Source organism: Lynx rufus, unplaced genomic scaffold (assembly GCF_022079265.1).
Source record: "Lynx rufus isolate CCGP_SWC_20201006 ecotype Redwood Valley unplaced genomic scaffold, mLynRuf1.p SCAF_24, whole genome shotgun sequence".
NCBI classification, from domain to species: Eukaryota; Metazoa; Chordata; class Mammalia; order Carnivora; family Felidae; genus Lynx; species Lynx rufus.
Window position 1 is genome coordinate 2662546 of NW_025814839.1, and position 13276 is coordinate 2675821.

The 13276-nt window shown below is 45.9% G+C and overlaps 1 protein-coding gene across 3 annotated transcripts in view; it reads left to right on the plus strand.

Annotated features, from left to right (window-relative positions):
• Positions 1-13276, plus strand: part of CAMKK2 (calcium/calmodulin dependent protein kinase kinase 2) — a 48186-nt gene that overhangs the window by 18459 nt on the left and 16451 nt on the right. For all 3 annotated transcript variants that reach the window (XM_047088269.1, XM_047088266.1, XM_047088268.1), the window contains exons 3-9: positions 1302-1349; positions 2033-2086; positions 2813-2864; positions 3225-3358; positions 5900-5936; positions 12290-12311; positions 12461-12549. In XM_047088269.1, the coding sequence (XP_046944225.1) occupies positions 1302-1349; positions 2033-2086; positions 2813-2864; positions 3225-3358; positions 5900-5936; positions 12290-12311; positions 12461-12549 (436 nt within the window). The remainder of the gene's footprint in view (positions 1-1301; positions 1350-2032; positions 2087-2812; positions 2865-3224; positions 3359-5899; positions 5937-12289; positions 12312-12460; positions 12550-13276) is intronic.

Here is a 13276-nt window from a genome sequence, read left to right on the forward strand (position 1 = left end):
ATGCAAGTCTGCACAGACACAAGTTTTCACGTCTCTTGGATAAAGTTAGGAGCAGAATGGCTATGTCGTAGAGGAGGTGTTTGTTAAGACACTACCCACTTGCTTTCCAAAGAGGCTGCACCGTTTTAACTTCCTACTAGCAGTGTATAAAGGTTCTCCATGCCCTACATTCTGGCAACATTTGGTATGGTCAGTCTTGGAGTTTAGCCAATCTAATGGGTATGGTGTTAATTTACATTTCCCCAATGAGTCATGATGTTAAGCCTCTTCTTTTTTTTTGAATGTCTTTTCATGTGCTTACTGATCATTTGTATATCTTCTTTGGAGAACTGTCTTTTCAAGTCTTTTGCCCATTTTTGTTATTTTTTAATTAAAAATTTTTTAATGTTTATGAAAAGCATTTTAATGTTTTTAATGTTTATTTGAGAGAGAGAGATAGAGACAGAGCATGAACAGGGGAGGGGCAGAGAGAGAGGGAGACACAGAATCCGAAGCAGGCTCCAGGCTCCGAGCTGTCAGCACAGAGCCCAACATGGGGCTAGAATTCCCAAACAGCAAGATCATGGTCTGAGCTGAAGTCAGCCGCCCAACCGACTGAGTCGCGCAGGCACCCCATGCCCATTTTTAAATTAGGGTGTTGTTATTAATGAGTTTTTTGTGCTTTTTGTACAAAAAGAATCTTTGAGAAATTTTGTTAAGAAACCATTCTCTGCCCACAGTCACTCGGATTTTCTCCACTTGTGTTACTCTGTTTATATTGGACAACATAGTCCTTATATAGGATTACTTGTTTAATTTAAAATCAACGTTTTAGGAACACCTCTTTAAAAATGTGTATTAAAAGAGTACATAATGTATGATCACATTTTTTTAAATATATATTTTTTAACATTTATTCATTTTTGAGACACCGAGAGAGACAGAGGTTGAGTGACAGAGGGGGCAGAGAGAGAAGGAGACACAGAATCTGAAACAGGCTCCAGGCTCTGAGCTGTCAGCACAGTGCCTGATGCGGGGCTCGAACTCATGGACTGCGAGATCATGACCTGAGCCAAAGTCAGACCCTTAACCGACTGAGCCACTCAGGCTCCCCATATTTTTTACAATGTACAAAATCTGTGTTGTTAAAGGTCAGGGTAGTGGTCACCTTGGAGATGGGCCAGTGTCTGAGAGATGCTTCAGGGGGTCGGGAATATTCTCTTTCTTGATTTGGGTCCTGGTTCATGTGTTTGTTTTGTGAAAAACGTATCTAGCTGCAAACTTACAATTCATATTCTGTGTGTTTCTACTTAACATTGCAGGATTGTGTACAGCTGAATCAGTACACACTGAAGGATGAAATTGGAAAGGTAAATATCCGAGCAGCCAGGCTGGTTTTCTGCATCTACCAAGGATGTCTCAGATACGGTGGAGGGAACCTGCTGGAGCTGGGAGCGGGAACGAGTCCTTGGAGGCAAAGTTGTGGGGGAGGGTTTTGTCATCACTGGTCCATCTGGTTTATTTTCTTTTTACATCAAAATATTAATGTGTTTCTACAGAAGCCCAGACAGCTTTAAGGGAATAACATATCACCAACATTAGTGGTGGTGTTTTTTTCTCCCTGAGGTACTCTCGCATCTATTTTTGCTTTTATTTCAGCCAATGGGCAGTGTTATTGCAGGGGTCAAAAACTCAAATATCAATAGAAAGCAAGTGAGTAATATAAATGAACAAAGCCTGCTAGGTGTAATGTATTAGGGAGTGGAGAGGACTATGGCAAACTGTTGACATGTGGAGGTGATTATGGGTCCATATGGCCAGATCTTCTGATTTTTTTCAAAAGAAGCTGAGAATCTAGATTTTTATATCTGATCTTTTTGGTTTTAAATGTTGGCAACTCACTCAAACTTTCTAAAAACTGCAGATGCAACAAAATGTAATTGCATAGCAGATTTGGTAAATTGGCTGCCGGTTTGCAGCCCCTGTATTAGGGTCCTCATTTTGCAGATCATAACTTCTGGATAGTATGTCATGGGCATCTCCCTTTATCCAGGGCTCCTATGGCGTGGTCAAGTTGGCCTACAATGAAAATGACAATACCTATTATGTAAGTATCCATATCCCCCTCCCCATCCCTGTCCTCGTCCAAAGCAAAACCCTCCTTTCCAGAATTTAGCTTCCTGAAAGATTTTCTTCGCTATTGTCTCATTTTATCCTTAGGTTGTTTCATTTTGTGCCTTAGGAAGGAAGTGATGTTCCCATTATACAGATGGGGAAATGGGGAGGCAAAGTGATCGGCTCAGAAAGAAAATGGATAAATTCAGCAAATGTCTCCTATTCTTACTCTGAGCTACCATTTCTACATCCTTCACAGCACCAAGAACCAGGTGGTAGTGAGGCAAATTGCCCTCGTTTGCCTTTGGAAGTCAGTCCAACTTGGGTTCAAATTCTGGCTCTCCCATTTGCCAGCTGTGTGTCCTTGGCCAAGTGACATCACACCTGAGCCTCAGTTTCCCCATGTGTAAAATAGCCAGTCTCTCGTCCATCACTCCAGCTGACTCATGTCTTGATTTAGTTGTAGCGAGTCCCAAGGCTCATGGTCCCAGTCAGGAAAGCTAACCTGGAGCCTTGGAAGCACTCTCAGGGCTGAGGGGACCCCGGCAGTTCAGTTTCCAGCCTGCAGCTGCTTGACCCACTCCAGTGACAAGGCGCTCACTACATCGTCCTGAGGCCACCAGGGCACCAAGAGCTTCAGCAGGCCTAGGAGTGGAAGGAGCTCTCTCTCTCCCTTCCTCCCCATTTTAACCGAGATATGGGGTCTTGTCTTCCACAGGCGATGAAGGTGTTGTCGAAAAAGAAGCTGATCCGACAGGCAGGCTTTCCACGTGAGTTTGGTGGGCCAGGCCTTTGTTCTTAGGTGCAGGGCTGGGGCAAGACAGAGAAGATCCCATTGGATGGTGTCCCCTACAGAGAGTGCCCAGGTAGATGCCCCAAAGACTCCTGTCACTGGGGCATGGGGCAGGAAGGAGGGTATTAACAGAAGGTTGAACAGGGGGCTGGGTCTCCATCCTCACTGATTTCCAGCAGCAGAGGAGACAGATGACAAGCAGGCTCCTTCAGGCCCCTGGGGACATCAGCCACTCCATCCCTGGCAAAACCCCCCCTACCGCCGACTTGGGTTGCCCCCTCTTCAGCTGCCATCTGCAGGGGAAAAGCTGTTTGCCCTGACCCTGTGTCTCCTCCAGGTCGCCCCCCGCCCCGAGGCACCCGGCCAGCTCCGGGAGGCTGCATCCAGCCTAGGGGCCCCATTGAGCAGGTGTACCAGGAAATCGCCATCCTCAAGAAGCTGGACCACCCCAATGTGGTAAAGCTGGTAGAGGTGAGCTGGGGGGCCAGGGAGGAGGGAGGCAGGGATAGTGATGGTCCAGTCTCGGCTCTCTTATTACCCACATGCCACACCACTAGTTTCTAGGGAGAACCGCACCACGTTGAACAGCTTATTGCAAGGCTGAGTACTAGTTATTGCTCCCGACTCCTTGACTGCTGTTCTTTCATGTTATTCTCACCCTTTCCTAAGACTATTTATTACTTCCATTTTGTAGATAAAGGAATTGAGGGTCAGAGGGATACTGAAACTTGCCTGTTACCCATTTCTGTCTCTTTATTTATATATATAGATACAAGATAGATATAATATATATATATTATATCTGTATCTTACACACCTGTATTTCTATCTATATTTATATATGTTATAATATAATATACTATATATATATAAGTATACTGTATATATATATAATATTAGCACAAAAGCAACCCTATACATGTAAACAAATGGATGTGGCTGTGTTCCAATAAAACTTGATTTACAAAAACAGGCAGAGGCAGAGGGCCAGATTTGGCTTGCATGCTATATTTGCCATCTTCTGTTCTAGATCAGTAGTTCTCAAAGATTTTGGTCTTAGGATTCCTGTATGTTCTTCAAAATTATTGAAGACCCCCAAAAAAGTTTTGCTTATGTGGGTTGTATTTATTATTATTTGCCACATCAGAATTTAAAACTGAGAGGTTTACAAATTATTTATTAATTCATTTAAAAACAACAATAATCCCATTATGTAGCAATATATTTTCATGAAAAGTAACTATATTTTCTGGAAAACTGTGGTGAGAAAAGTGGCATAGTTCTACATTTTTGCAAAGTTTTGTTGTTTATGTGTGGCTTAATAGAAGATGGCTGGATTCTCATATCTGCTTCTGCATTCAGCCTCTTGTGACCTCGCGTGTGATGTGGTTTCTGGTTTCTCTACTAATAGAGAATGAGAGTGGAAAGGGCAAATATTATCTTAGTTTTAGAGTGAAAATAGTTTTGACCTCATGAACTCTGGGAAAACATCTTGGGGATCCCTAGGAGTCCCCGAGCCACATTTGGAGCACCTCTGGTGTAGATGACAGGACTTATAAGCAGCATGTGATAAAGCATGTAACTGGACACGTGTTCGCAGTCCTTGCGGGAGCATGGAGTGCCAGCAGCCAGCCGACCCAAATGGCTGAGGAAGTCTTCTCAGGAGAAGGGATATTTGAGATGGTCCCGGTAGTTCCCTGGATGGAGACAACAGGGAAAGATGGGGAAGGGCATCACAGAGGGAGGAACAACATGTGCAAAGGGCTGGTGGCCTCTATTTGGGGGTATACCCCTGCCTTTGGTGGGTGTGAGGGTTGGCAGCCATGCCTTGACTGGGGCTTGTCAGGTGCAGAGCTCTTAGGTAGGCCAGGCCCTGGGTCTGGCTCCTCCCACTGGGTAGGGCTTAGGGCTCCAGGTTGGCTGCCCTGGGCTTCTGCCTAGGGTAAATCTCTTTCTCATCCTGTGGATGTTGGTTGGCTGGGGAAGGTGAGGACGATGTGGGAAGAGGCGGGAAGACCAGTCCAGCCAAGGAGCCTGCCTTTGTTTCTTCTCAAAGGAGAGAGATGGTGGCTGCAGGCTATCTCCACTTGTCACACTGTCTCACAGTGTCAATTCACTGATGCTTGAGTCACCCATCTTAGAGGAAGCCCAAAGACACCTGTTTAGTGAGTGGCTCTGGGTCCTGACAGGATCTCCCCTCTCCCCACTGCCCTGTGGCATCTGAACTCTTCATCCAAGGCTGTTTGCCAGCCTGTTAGTCTATGCATCAGACATTCTGAGCACCTGCTATGTAACTTTGTCCTGTACAGGGCACCACGGAGGCAAATGAGGTGGATACAGCCCTTTGCAGAGAGGGGGAGATATAGAAATAAATGACGAGATGAAAGCAGGATGGCCATGAGAGGAGGACAGAGAGAATGTGCCATGGATGTTCTGGGCAGGGAGACGTCCTTTTCTGCAGGGGCAGGAGGTCATGGGGGCTCTTCATGGAGGAGTCAGAAGAGCCCAGACAGGATTTGAATTTTCACCCTGTGGATCAGTCCATTGTCTCCTAGGAGAGAGGGGGGATTCTTATTGAAGCTGAGACTTTTTCCAGGGGAGAAGTTAAAAACAATTAAAAAAAAAAAGTAATTTACTACTCCCAACGTGGGGCTCAAACTCATGGTCCCAAGATTAAGAGTTGCATGCTCTACCGACTGACCCAGCCAGGCGCCCCCATTTCCCAGGGGAGGACTTTTTCCTCTCCTTTTTGTAATCTCCTTTCTGGGGGAGGTTTTGGACCCTTGAGGATTGGGCTAGAAGGTGTTTATTTTCCAGATGGCCATTTGGATCGCACACACTGTTTTTTTTCCTGTGCCCTTCATCTAAACCAGGAAAGCCAGTGGAAAGCACAGCCCTTCTGGTGGCAAATGCAGTCCCGTGGCTGCTGCTTCCCCCCTGCTCATATCATTTCCCTCTCTTCCTCTCCCCTGCTCTGTGTTTCCGGCCTGTTCCATGTGGCTGTGCCAATAGGTCCTGGATGACCCCAACGAGGACCATCTGTACATGGGTAAGAGAGCCCTTGCCTTCCTCTGCTCCTGCTCAGGCAGTTGCACCTGCCAAAGCTCAGGGGTCCTCTCGAGCAACCCCTGCCCCTGGCATCTCCCACCAAGGACAGACAGCTTCCCCTTTCCCGCTGAGGCTGGGCCCCACAGTGAGCCACAGAGTGAGGCTGCTGCCTTACTTTGAAGCAGGAGGTAGAAGGGAGTGCTTGCTGAGACTTTATGGGGTGGGGGCTGTTTATTCATTTGCAAATATTTATTGAGCACCTGCTAATGCTGGGCAGGTTCAAGGCACTAAGGATGCATTGGTGAGTGAGAAAGTTGAGGCTTCTGCTCTTTAGAAGCTGACATTTTAGTCAGGGAAGACAGATAGTCAACAACTAAATAAACCAGTTAACTTCAGGTAGATCCTCTGAAGAAGGTTAAAGAGGATGACATGAGAGAGAGGGACTGAGGGGCCACGTCACATACGGGGTGATGATTTGGTACCTGAATGTCAAAGACACAGCCCTGTTACATCTGGGGAAGAGCATTCCAGGCATAGGGAACAGCAAGTGCAAAGGCTCTGAGGCTGGTGAGAGCTTAGTGTGTTTGAGAAGAACGTGGGTGGGACAGGGTAAACCTGGGAGAGGGGATGGGGGTGAGGTTGGAGAGCCTGAGAGGCCACAGAGGGGCATTCGGAGGCTTGGAGGGCACTGCACAAAGAAACAGAAGGACTCAGGCATGTCCTCAGAGACTTGATTTTTAAAAACTGGTGAAGATGTGGGGGAGCCCTGACTGTAGGTACTGATGAAGGAAGAAAGGGCAGGACTAATTCAAAACTGGACTGCAGACTGTTGGGTCCAGGGATGCATGATCAATAGTTATATGTCCTTGCAACTTGGCTTGGTGGGCATTCACATGAGCCTGTGCATTTCAAGTGGGTACAGATGACAGCTGGGAGGGGTACCAAGGAGGTGAGGGGAGTGGGCGTGGCCAAGCCCAGCCTAGAATCCAGAAGTCTCCTGGATGAGCATGAGGATGATCCTGGGATAATCTTATGTTGCACAGGAGTGATTGGTCATCTGGGGTCTGGTTTGAATGGGTGTGGTTTGAAAACAGAGCTCAGCTTCTCCTCATGTAATTGCTGTGGTTCAGTTCCAAGAGAATGTTGTAGCTTAGGACATTTTATTTTTCATTCCCCCTCCTCTTCCCCTTTCCAGGTTTTTCCTATGAAAAATGTAAGCCTATAGAAAAGCTGAAAAAATAGTACAGTGAATGCCTGTATATCTTCTACCCAGAGTCAGCAGTTAATAATTTTTTGTCATATTTGCTCTATCAGTCTAGCCATGCATCCATCCATTTCTATTTTTTTTTTTTTCTGAACTGTCCAAAAAGTAAATTAGCAGACATTTTGACACTTCAGGCCATAAATACTTCAGTGTGCATCTCACATAAGAACATTCTCTTAGGTGGTCACAATACCATTATTACATTTGAAAAAGTTAACTTCAGTTCCCTAAGAGCATCTAGTGTGCATTCCATGTTCAAATTTTAGAACTTTAAAAACCTTCCTGAAGAAACAATTTAGAAGCTACACAGTAAATAACATCAGATGTTAACTTTAAAAAATTATGTGAGAAAGAAACATTATTAAACTCTGAACAATACAGACTTGCAATATTTCCCAAATGTGGTATCATCACCACTTTATTTTTTTTAAGTTTATTTATTTTATTTAAGTTTATTTATTTTGACGTTTATTTATTTTTGAGACAGAGAGAGACAGAGCATGAACGGGGGAGGGTCAGAGAGAGAGGGAGACACAGAATCTGAAACAGGCTCCAGGCTCTGAGCGGTCAGCACAGAGCCCGATGCGGGGCTCGAACTCACGGAGTGTGAGATCGTGACCTGAGCCGAAGTCGGCCGCTTAACCGACTGAGCCACCCAGGCGCCCCAAGTTTATTTATTTTGAAAGAGAGAGAGAGAATGAACAGGGGAGGAATAAATGGGGGGGGGTGGGGAGAGACAGAGGATCCGAAGCGGGTTCTGCATTTGACAGCAGAGATCCTGATGCAGGACTTGAACCCACGAATGTGAGATCATGACCTGAGCTGAAGTTGCATGTTTAACCGACTGAGCCATCCAGGCGCCCCTACCATCACCACTTTAAATATATGAGATGATTTTAAGTGATACACGGATAGACATTTAAAAAACCTTTTTAGGGGCGCCTGGGTGGCGCAGTCGGTTAAGCGTCCGACTTCAGCCAGGTCACGATCTCGCGGTCCGTGAGTTCGAGCCCCGCGTCAGGCTCTGGGCTGATGGCTCAGAGCCTGGAGCCTGTTTCCGATTCTGTGTCTCCGTCTCTCTCTGCCCCTCCCCCGTTCATGCTCTGCCTCTCTCTGTCCCAAAAATAAATAAACGTTGAAAAAAAAAATTAAAAAAAAAAAAACCTTTTTAGATTTAATTTACCATTGTGTAGGAAAAACTATAGTGGCACAATAACTCTTGATTTCATGGATGTCATTACCCAGGATAAAGCTCAGAGTTTTTAAACTGAGTCATTTAAAGAAAAATATGAAACAAATAATAGTTTATGTGGTACCTAATGGCCAGATGATAAACATACTAGGCAAATGAGTGAAGTTTAGGGAGCTATAGCAGATGTCATAAAATATAAAAGATAATTTTTGTCCCAGAATGGCATTCCCAGCACAGTTTGCTCACTTGGGGCTCCTGACAGGACTCTGCATGGCTTTTGTCTATTTCTGGGGAGTTTGGTTGTTCATTCAACAAACATAATTTGTTCTAGGTTTATCAGAAAACAAAAAAGAACACTCGGCCCTCAGGGCACTTTGTTGCTCTCATAAGGACAGATGGACACCGTCAGTACTTAAATATTATGCTTAGCCTTTGAAGGTGACAACACCATGGAAAAAAGTAAACCTGAGCAGGGTCAGGGGAACCAGGAGTTCCAGTTTGGGGGCCTGGGAAATAGGGTGGCTCCTTGAGATGCTTCACCAGGGTGACATTTGTGCAGGACAGTGGGGAACAGATGGCAGAGGACATTTTATACCATTGTAAGACTTTGTCTTTTGCTGTGAGCAAGAAGGCAGCCATTGGAGGGTTTTGAGCAGAGTTGAATGAGTATAAAAAGAACCTGACCCAAGCTTGAAAGAGGAGTTTCCTAAGCCATTCGAATCAGGCAACTTCATCGACAGAGTTTTTCTCTTTTTGAGGCAGCAGTGTAGAAAGGAGCTAGCCTGACTTTGGGTATGTGATTCTAGTGAAAGTCCTGACATGGTTAGTTTTTAGTTTCCAGGCACAGACGTGTGTCGAGGATAGACAGGGTAGCACATGAGACTGGGTAGCAGGTATCAGCAAGGGTCCTACAGCTGCAGGCCTGACCCCCAGATAGTGTGGTCAGTATTTCTAGAGGCTAAAAACTCCCCACCCATTGTTCAGCCGTAGAAGGGGGTTAAACTATTAGTGACTGAAAATAGACCTGTTTCAACAGGCTGGCTTCTTCCAGGCCAACTAAATTATGGTGCTTGGGAATAAGCACAGAAATTCATGAAGCAGCTCTTGAAAGTCAAGTCTTCCATAATGAAGGTGGGATAGGCCGGAGCTGAGGGGACCAGAGCTCCTGTCTGTGGACACCTTACCTTCAGTGCCATTGCTTTTGTTTCTAACCACAGCCTGAAGCCACGGCAGATCTGCCCCAGCTCAGGTTTGCCCAACACTGGTTGATGAGCCTGAAGACAGGAAAGGGTCTTAGGGAGTTAAGTTCCTTTCTGGTCAGAACCTTTAAGCTTCCTTTTTATTTTATTTTATTAAAAAGTTTTTTTTGTTTAATGTTTATTAATTTTTGAGAGAGAGAGAGAGACAGAACATGAGCAGGGGAGGGGCAGAGAGAGAGACACACACACACACAGAATCCCAAGCAGGCTCCAGGCTCTGAGCTGTCAGCCCAGAGCCCAACACAGGGCTCAAACTCATGAACCATGAGATCATGACCTGAGCCAAAGTCAGACACTTAACCAACTGAGCCACCCAGGTGCCCCATTTTTTTAATTTATTTTTTTATTTTTAAGTAGGCTCTACACCCAGCATGGAACCCAACGTGGGTCTTGAACTCATAACCCTGAGATCAAGATCTGAGCTGAGATCAAGAGTCAGATGCTTAACTGACTGAGCCACCAGGCGCCCCTAAGCTTTATTTTTTATCTGAGGAGCTGGCTCTTTTCCCTCAACCACCTTAGCCCTTGGAGATCTTTGAAACAACCTTTTGGTTTCTTCTATAAGAAACTCCAAAGTGGGTAGATGATTTCAGAACAACAGACAGCTCCAGAGTCCTTTTCCACTTGAGTTTGAAATTCACTATGTGAATTTTTCACTTCTTAAAGGACAGCTTCATGGTCCCAGTTATGTTTGTTCAAGCAGGACAAAATTAAAATAACTATGAGACATGACCTAGTAACTCTGCTCTTAGGTATTTACACCCCAAAGAACTGAAAACAGATATCCACCCAAGTACTTGCACATGAATGTTATAGCAGCACTATTCACAATAGCCCAAATGTGGAAACAACCTTTGTTAGCTGATGACTGGATACACAAAATGTTGCATATCCACAGTGGAATATTAGTCAGCCATAAAAAGGAAGGAAGTACTGACACGTGATACAGTGTGTATGAACATTAAGTAAAAAAGCCAGTCACAAAAGGTCACTTAGCATATGATTCCATATATGTGAAATTTCCAGAAAAGGCAAATCCGTAGAACAGAAATCTGGTTAGTGGTTGTGGGGGAGGGGGTTGGGAGGAGGGGAATGGCTGCTAATGGGCACAGGGTTTCTTTTTGAGGGGGTGAAAATTTTCTGGAACTAGGTAGAGGCAATAGTTGCACAACACCGTGAACACTAAATGCCACTGAATTGTAAATTTTAAAATAGTTAATTTTATGTTTTGGAAATTTCACCTCTATTTAAAAAAAAATTTTTTTTTAATGTTTTTATTTATTATTGAAGGAGAGAGAGACAGAGCATGAGTGGGGGAGGAGCAGAGAGAGAGGGAGACACAGAATTTGAAGCAGGCTCCAGGCTCTAAGCTGTCAGCACAGAGCCCGACGCGGGGCTCGAACTCACGAACTGTGAGATCATGACCCGAGCCGAAGTCGGACGCTTAACCGACTGAGTCACCCAGGCGCCCCTCACCTCTGTTTTTTTTTTTTTTTTATTAAAATTTTTTTTTTCAACGTTTATTTATTTTTGGGACAGAGAGAGACAGAGCATGAACGGGGGAGGGGCAGAGAGAGAGGGAGACACAGAATCGGAAACAGGCTCCAGGCTCCGAGCCATCAGCCCAGAGCCTGACGCGGGGCTTGAACTCACGGACCGCGAGATCGTGACCTGGCTGAAGTCGGACGCTTAACCGACTGCGCCACCCAGGCGCCCCTTCACCTCTGTTTTTAAAAATGCAAAAAACAAAACAAAAAGCCCCAACAACAACTTGTGCATTCCCTGAACACAGCTTAGCTAACTTGGTGGTTTGGAGCGGGGATCCCACACACATACAGGACTGGGAAGAAGCTCACACAGTGGGAGTCGTCTGCACATTGTGCGTGAATGGGAGCCAAGCAGGGACCTGGTTAAGAGGAAGGGGATGGGCCCTTGAAGGGTGAGGAAATCTCCACCCCCACCTCTTGCTCCAAGTCTTGTTTTGGATCGACAGTCACGGGGATGAGTCTGATGGTGCCAAGTGTGGGGTGTCGAGGAGCTGGAAGAATCTACAAGCATTGTTGGTCTGTAGCCTGACACAGCCTGGCGGTGTGGAGGAGGTGGGAGTTTCTTGAACCAAACATGTTCTTGTTTCTTGAACCCAAACTTTCCAGGGGTTCTGAAGACCCCTAGGGCTACTTCTTTGTGTCTAAGTAAAGAGAAATTGGGTTGTGTCCCCTTAGACCTGTTCTTTGGCATAAGGTGTCTCGGGACCTGACTTAAGAGGACATAGTTTAGTATCACTTGTATCCCTGGAATCTCCAGGGTGTGAGTGGAGAGAAGAAAGGAGCCCGTGAGCCATCCCCACCTGTGTCCCATCTGCCTGCTTTGTTTTCCCCTGGCTGTAAGGTCCTTGGCTGTTTTGAGGATGAAAAGTACAGCCAGACCAGGGGTCCCAGGGACATCAGAAATCTCTGACCCCTAGTCTCCTAAGTAAGACCTTGACCAGTTTGGGCTGAGTGGACTTTTCCTTTCCCCGGCCCCAATATTCATTTCTGTGTTTCTTGGTGTTTTTATGGGCATTTGGGAGGTAGAGGAGGAAGAGGAAGGTGGATTTCCAATTTCCCAATGTAACAGTTTACCCTTTCTCTTCCCTACAGTGTTTGAGCTGGTCAACCAAGGGTGAGTGTCCCCCCTCCTGGTGGGTATGACGCCTGAAACTTCTCGAGCTGCAGGAGCTTCTTGAGTGAGGTGGTGCTTGGTTCTGCTGGTGAAAGAGGGCGAAGGCCAGTGTGTCTGGTTTGCTTCTCATGCATGTGTTGACCTTTCAGGCCTGTGATGGAAGTGCCCACCCTTAAACCACTCTCTGAGGACCAGGCCCGTTTCTACTTCCAGGACCTGATCAAAGGCATAGAGTACCGTAAGTGGGGGCCTGTGGGAGGATTCTCAGTCAGGGGTGGTTAGCATCCCAGCTAGTGGATGGCAAGTGAGAAAGTGGAATTTCCCTCCTGGAGTGCAGGCAGATGGGTGGGAAACAGAATTGTCTGAGATGCAGTCGTGGACACCTGCGGAAAGCCATGCCCTTGATGAGCAGAAACCCTTCTTTCTGCCACAAAAATTAAGAGCAATAGCGATAGTGGCTATTTTCCCTGGCACTTTCTGTGTGTACCAGGCACTGTTAGGGGCTCTATTCGCATTGTCCCTTATTCCCAGCGGCCCTGGGATAGGGATCCTGTTAAACCTCCTGGAACCTAAGTTTTCTCATCTGTAAAATGGGAATAAAGTATCTCTCACCAGGTTGAAATCAGCCAGTACATATTAGTAGTTCAGATTGGCAGGTGTCCTTTCTGCTTCTGGTTGTTAAACATTTTGTCCTTTAACCTGGCCTATCACGTAGTATTGTCATGAGATTTAAATGGGGTCCGTGAGAAGCACTTAACATGGGGCTAGGCCCCAGACTGGGCACTCAACAAATGGAGCTGCTGGCCCTATTACTTAACTGACTGAGCCACCCAGGTGCCGCCCTGCTGGCCCTATTACTGATACCATCATCATCATCACCACTACCACCAAAGAAATGCAGTTGAGTCTTCCAGACTGTAGGATTGTTCTCTCCTATGGGTTGACATCCAGGCAGGAACAAGTTA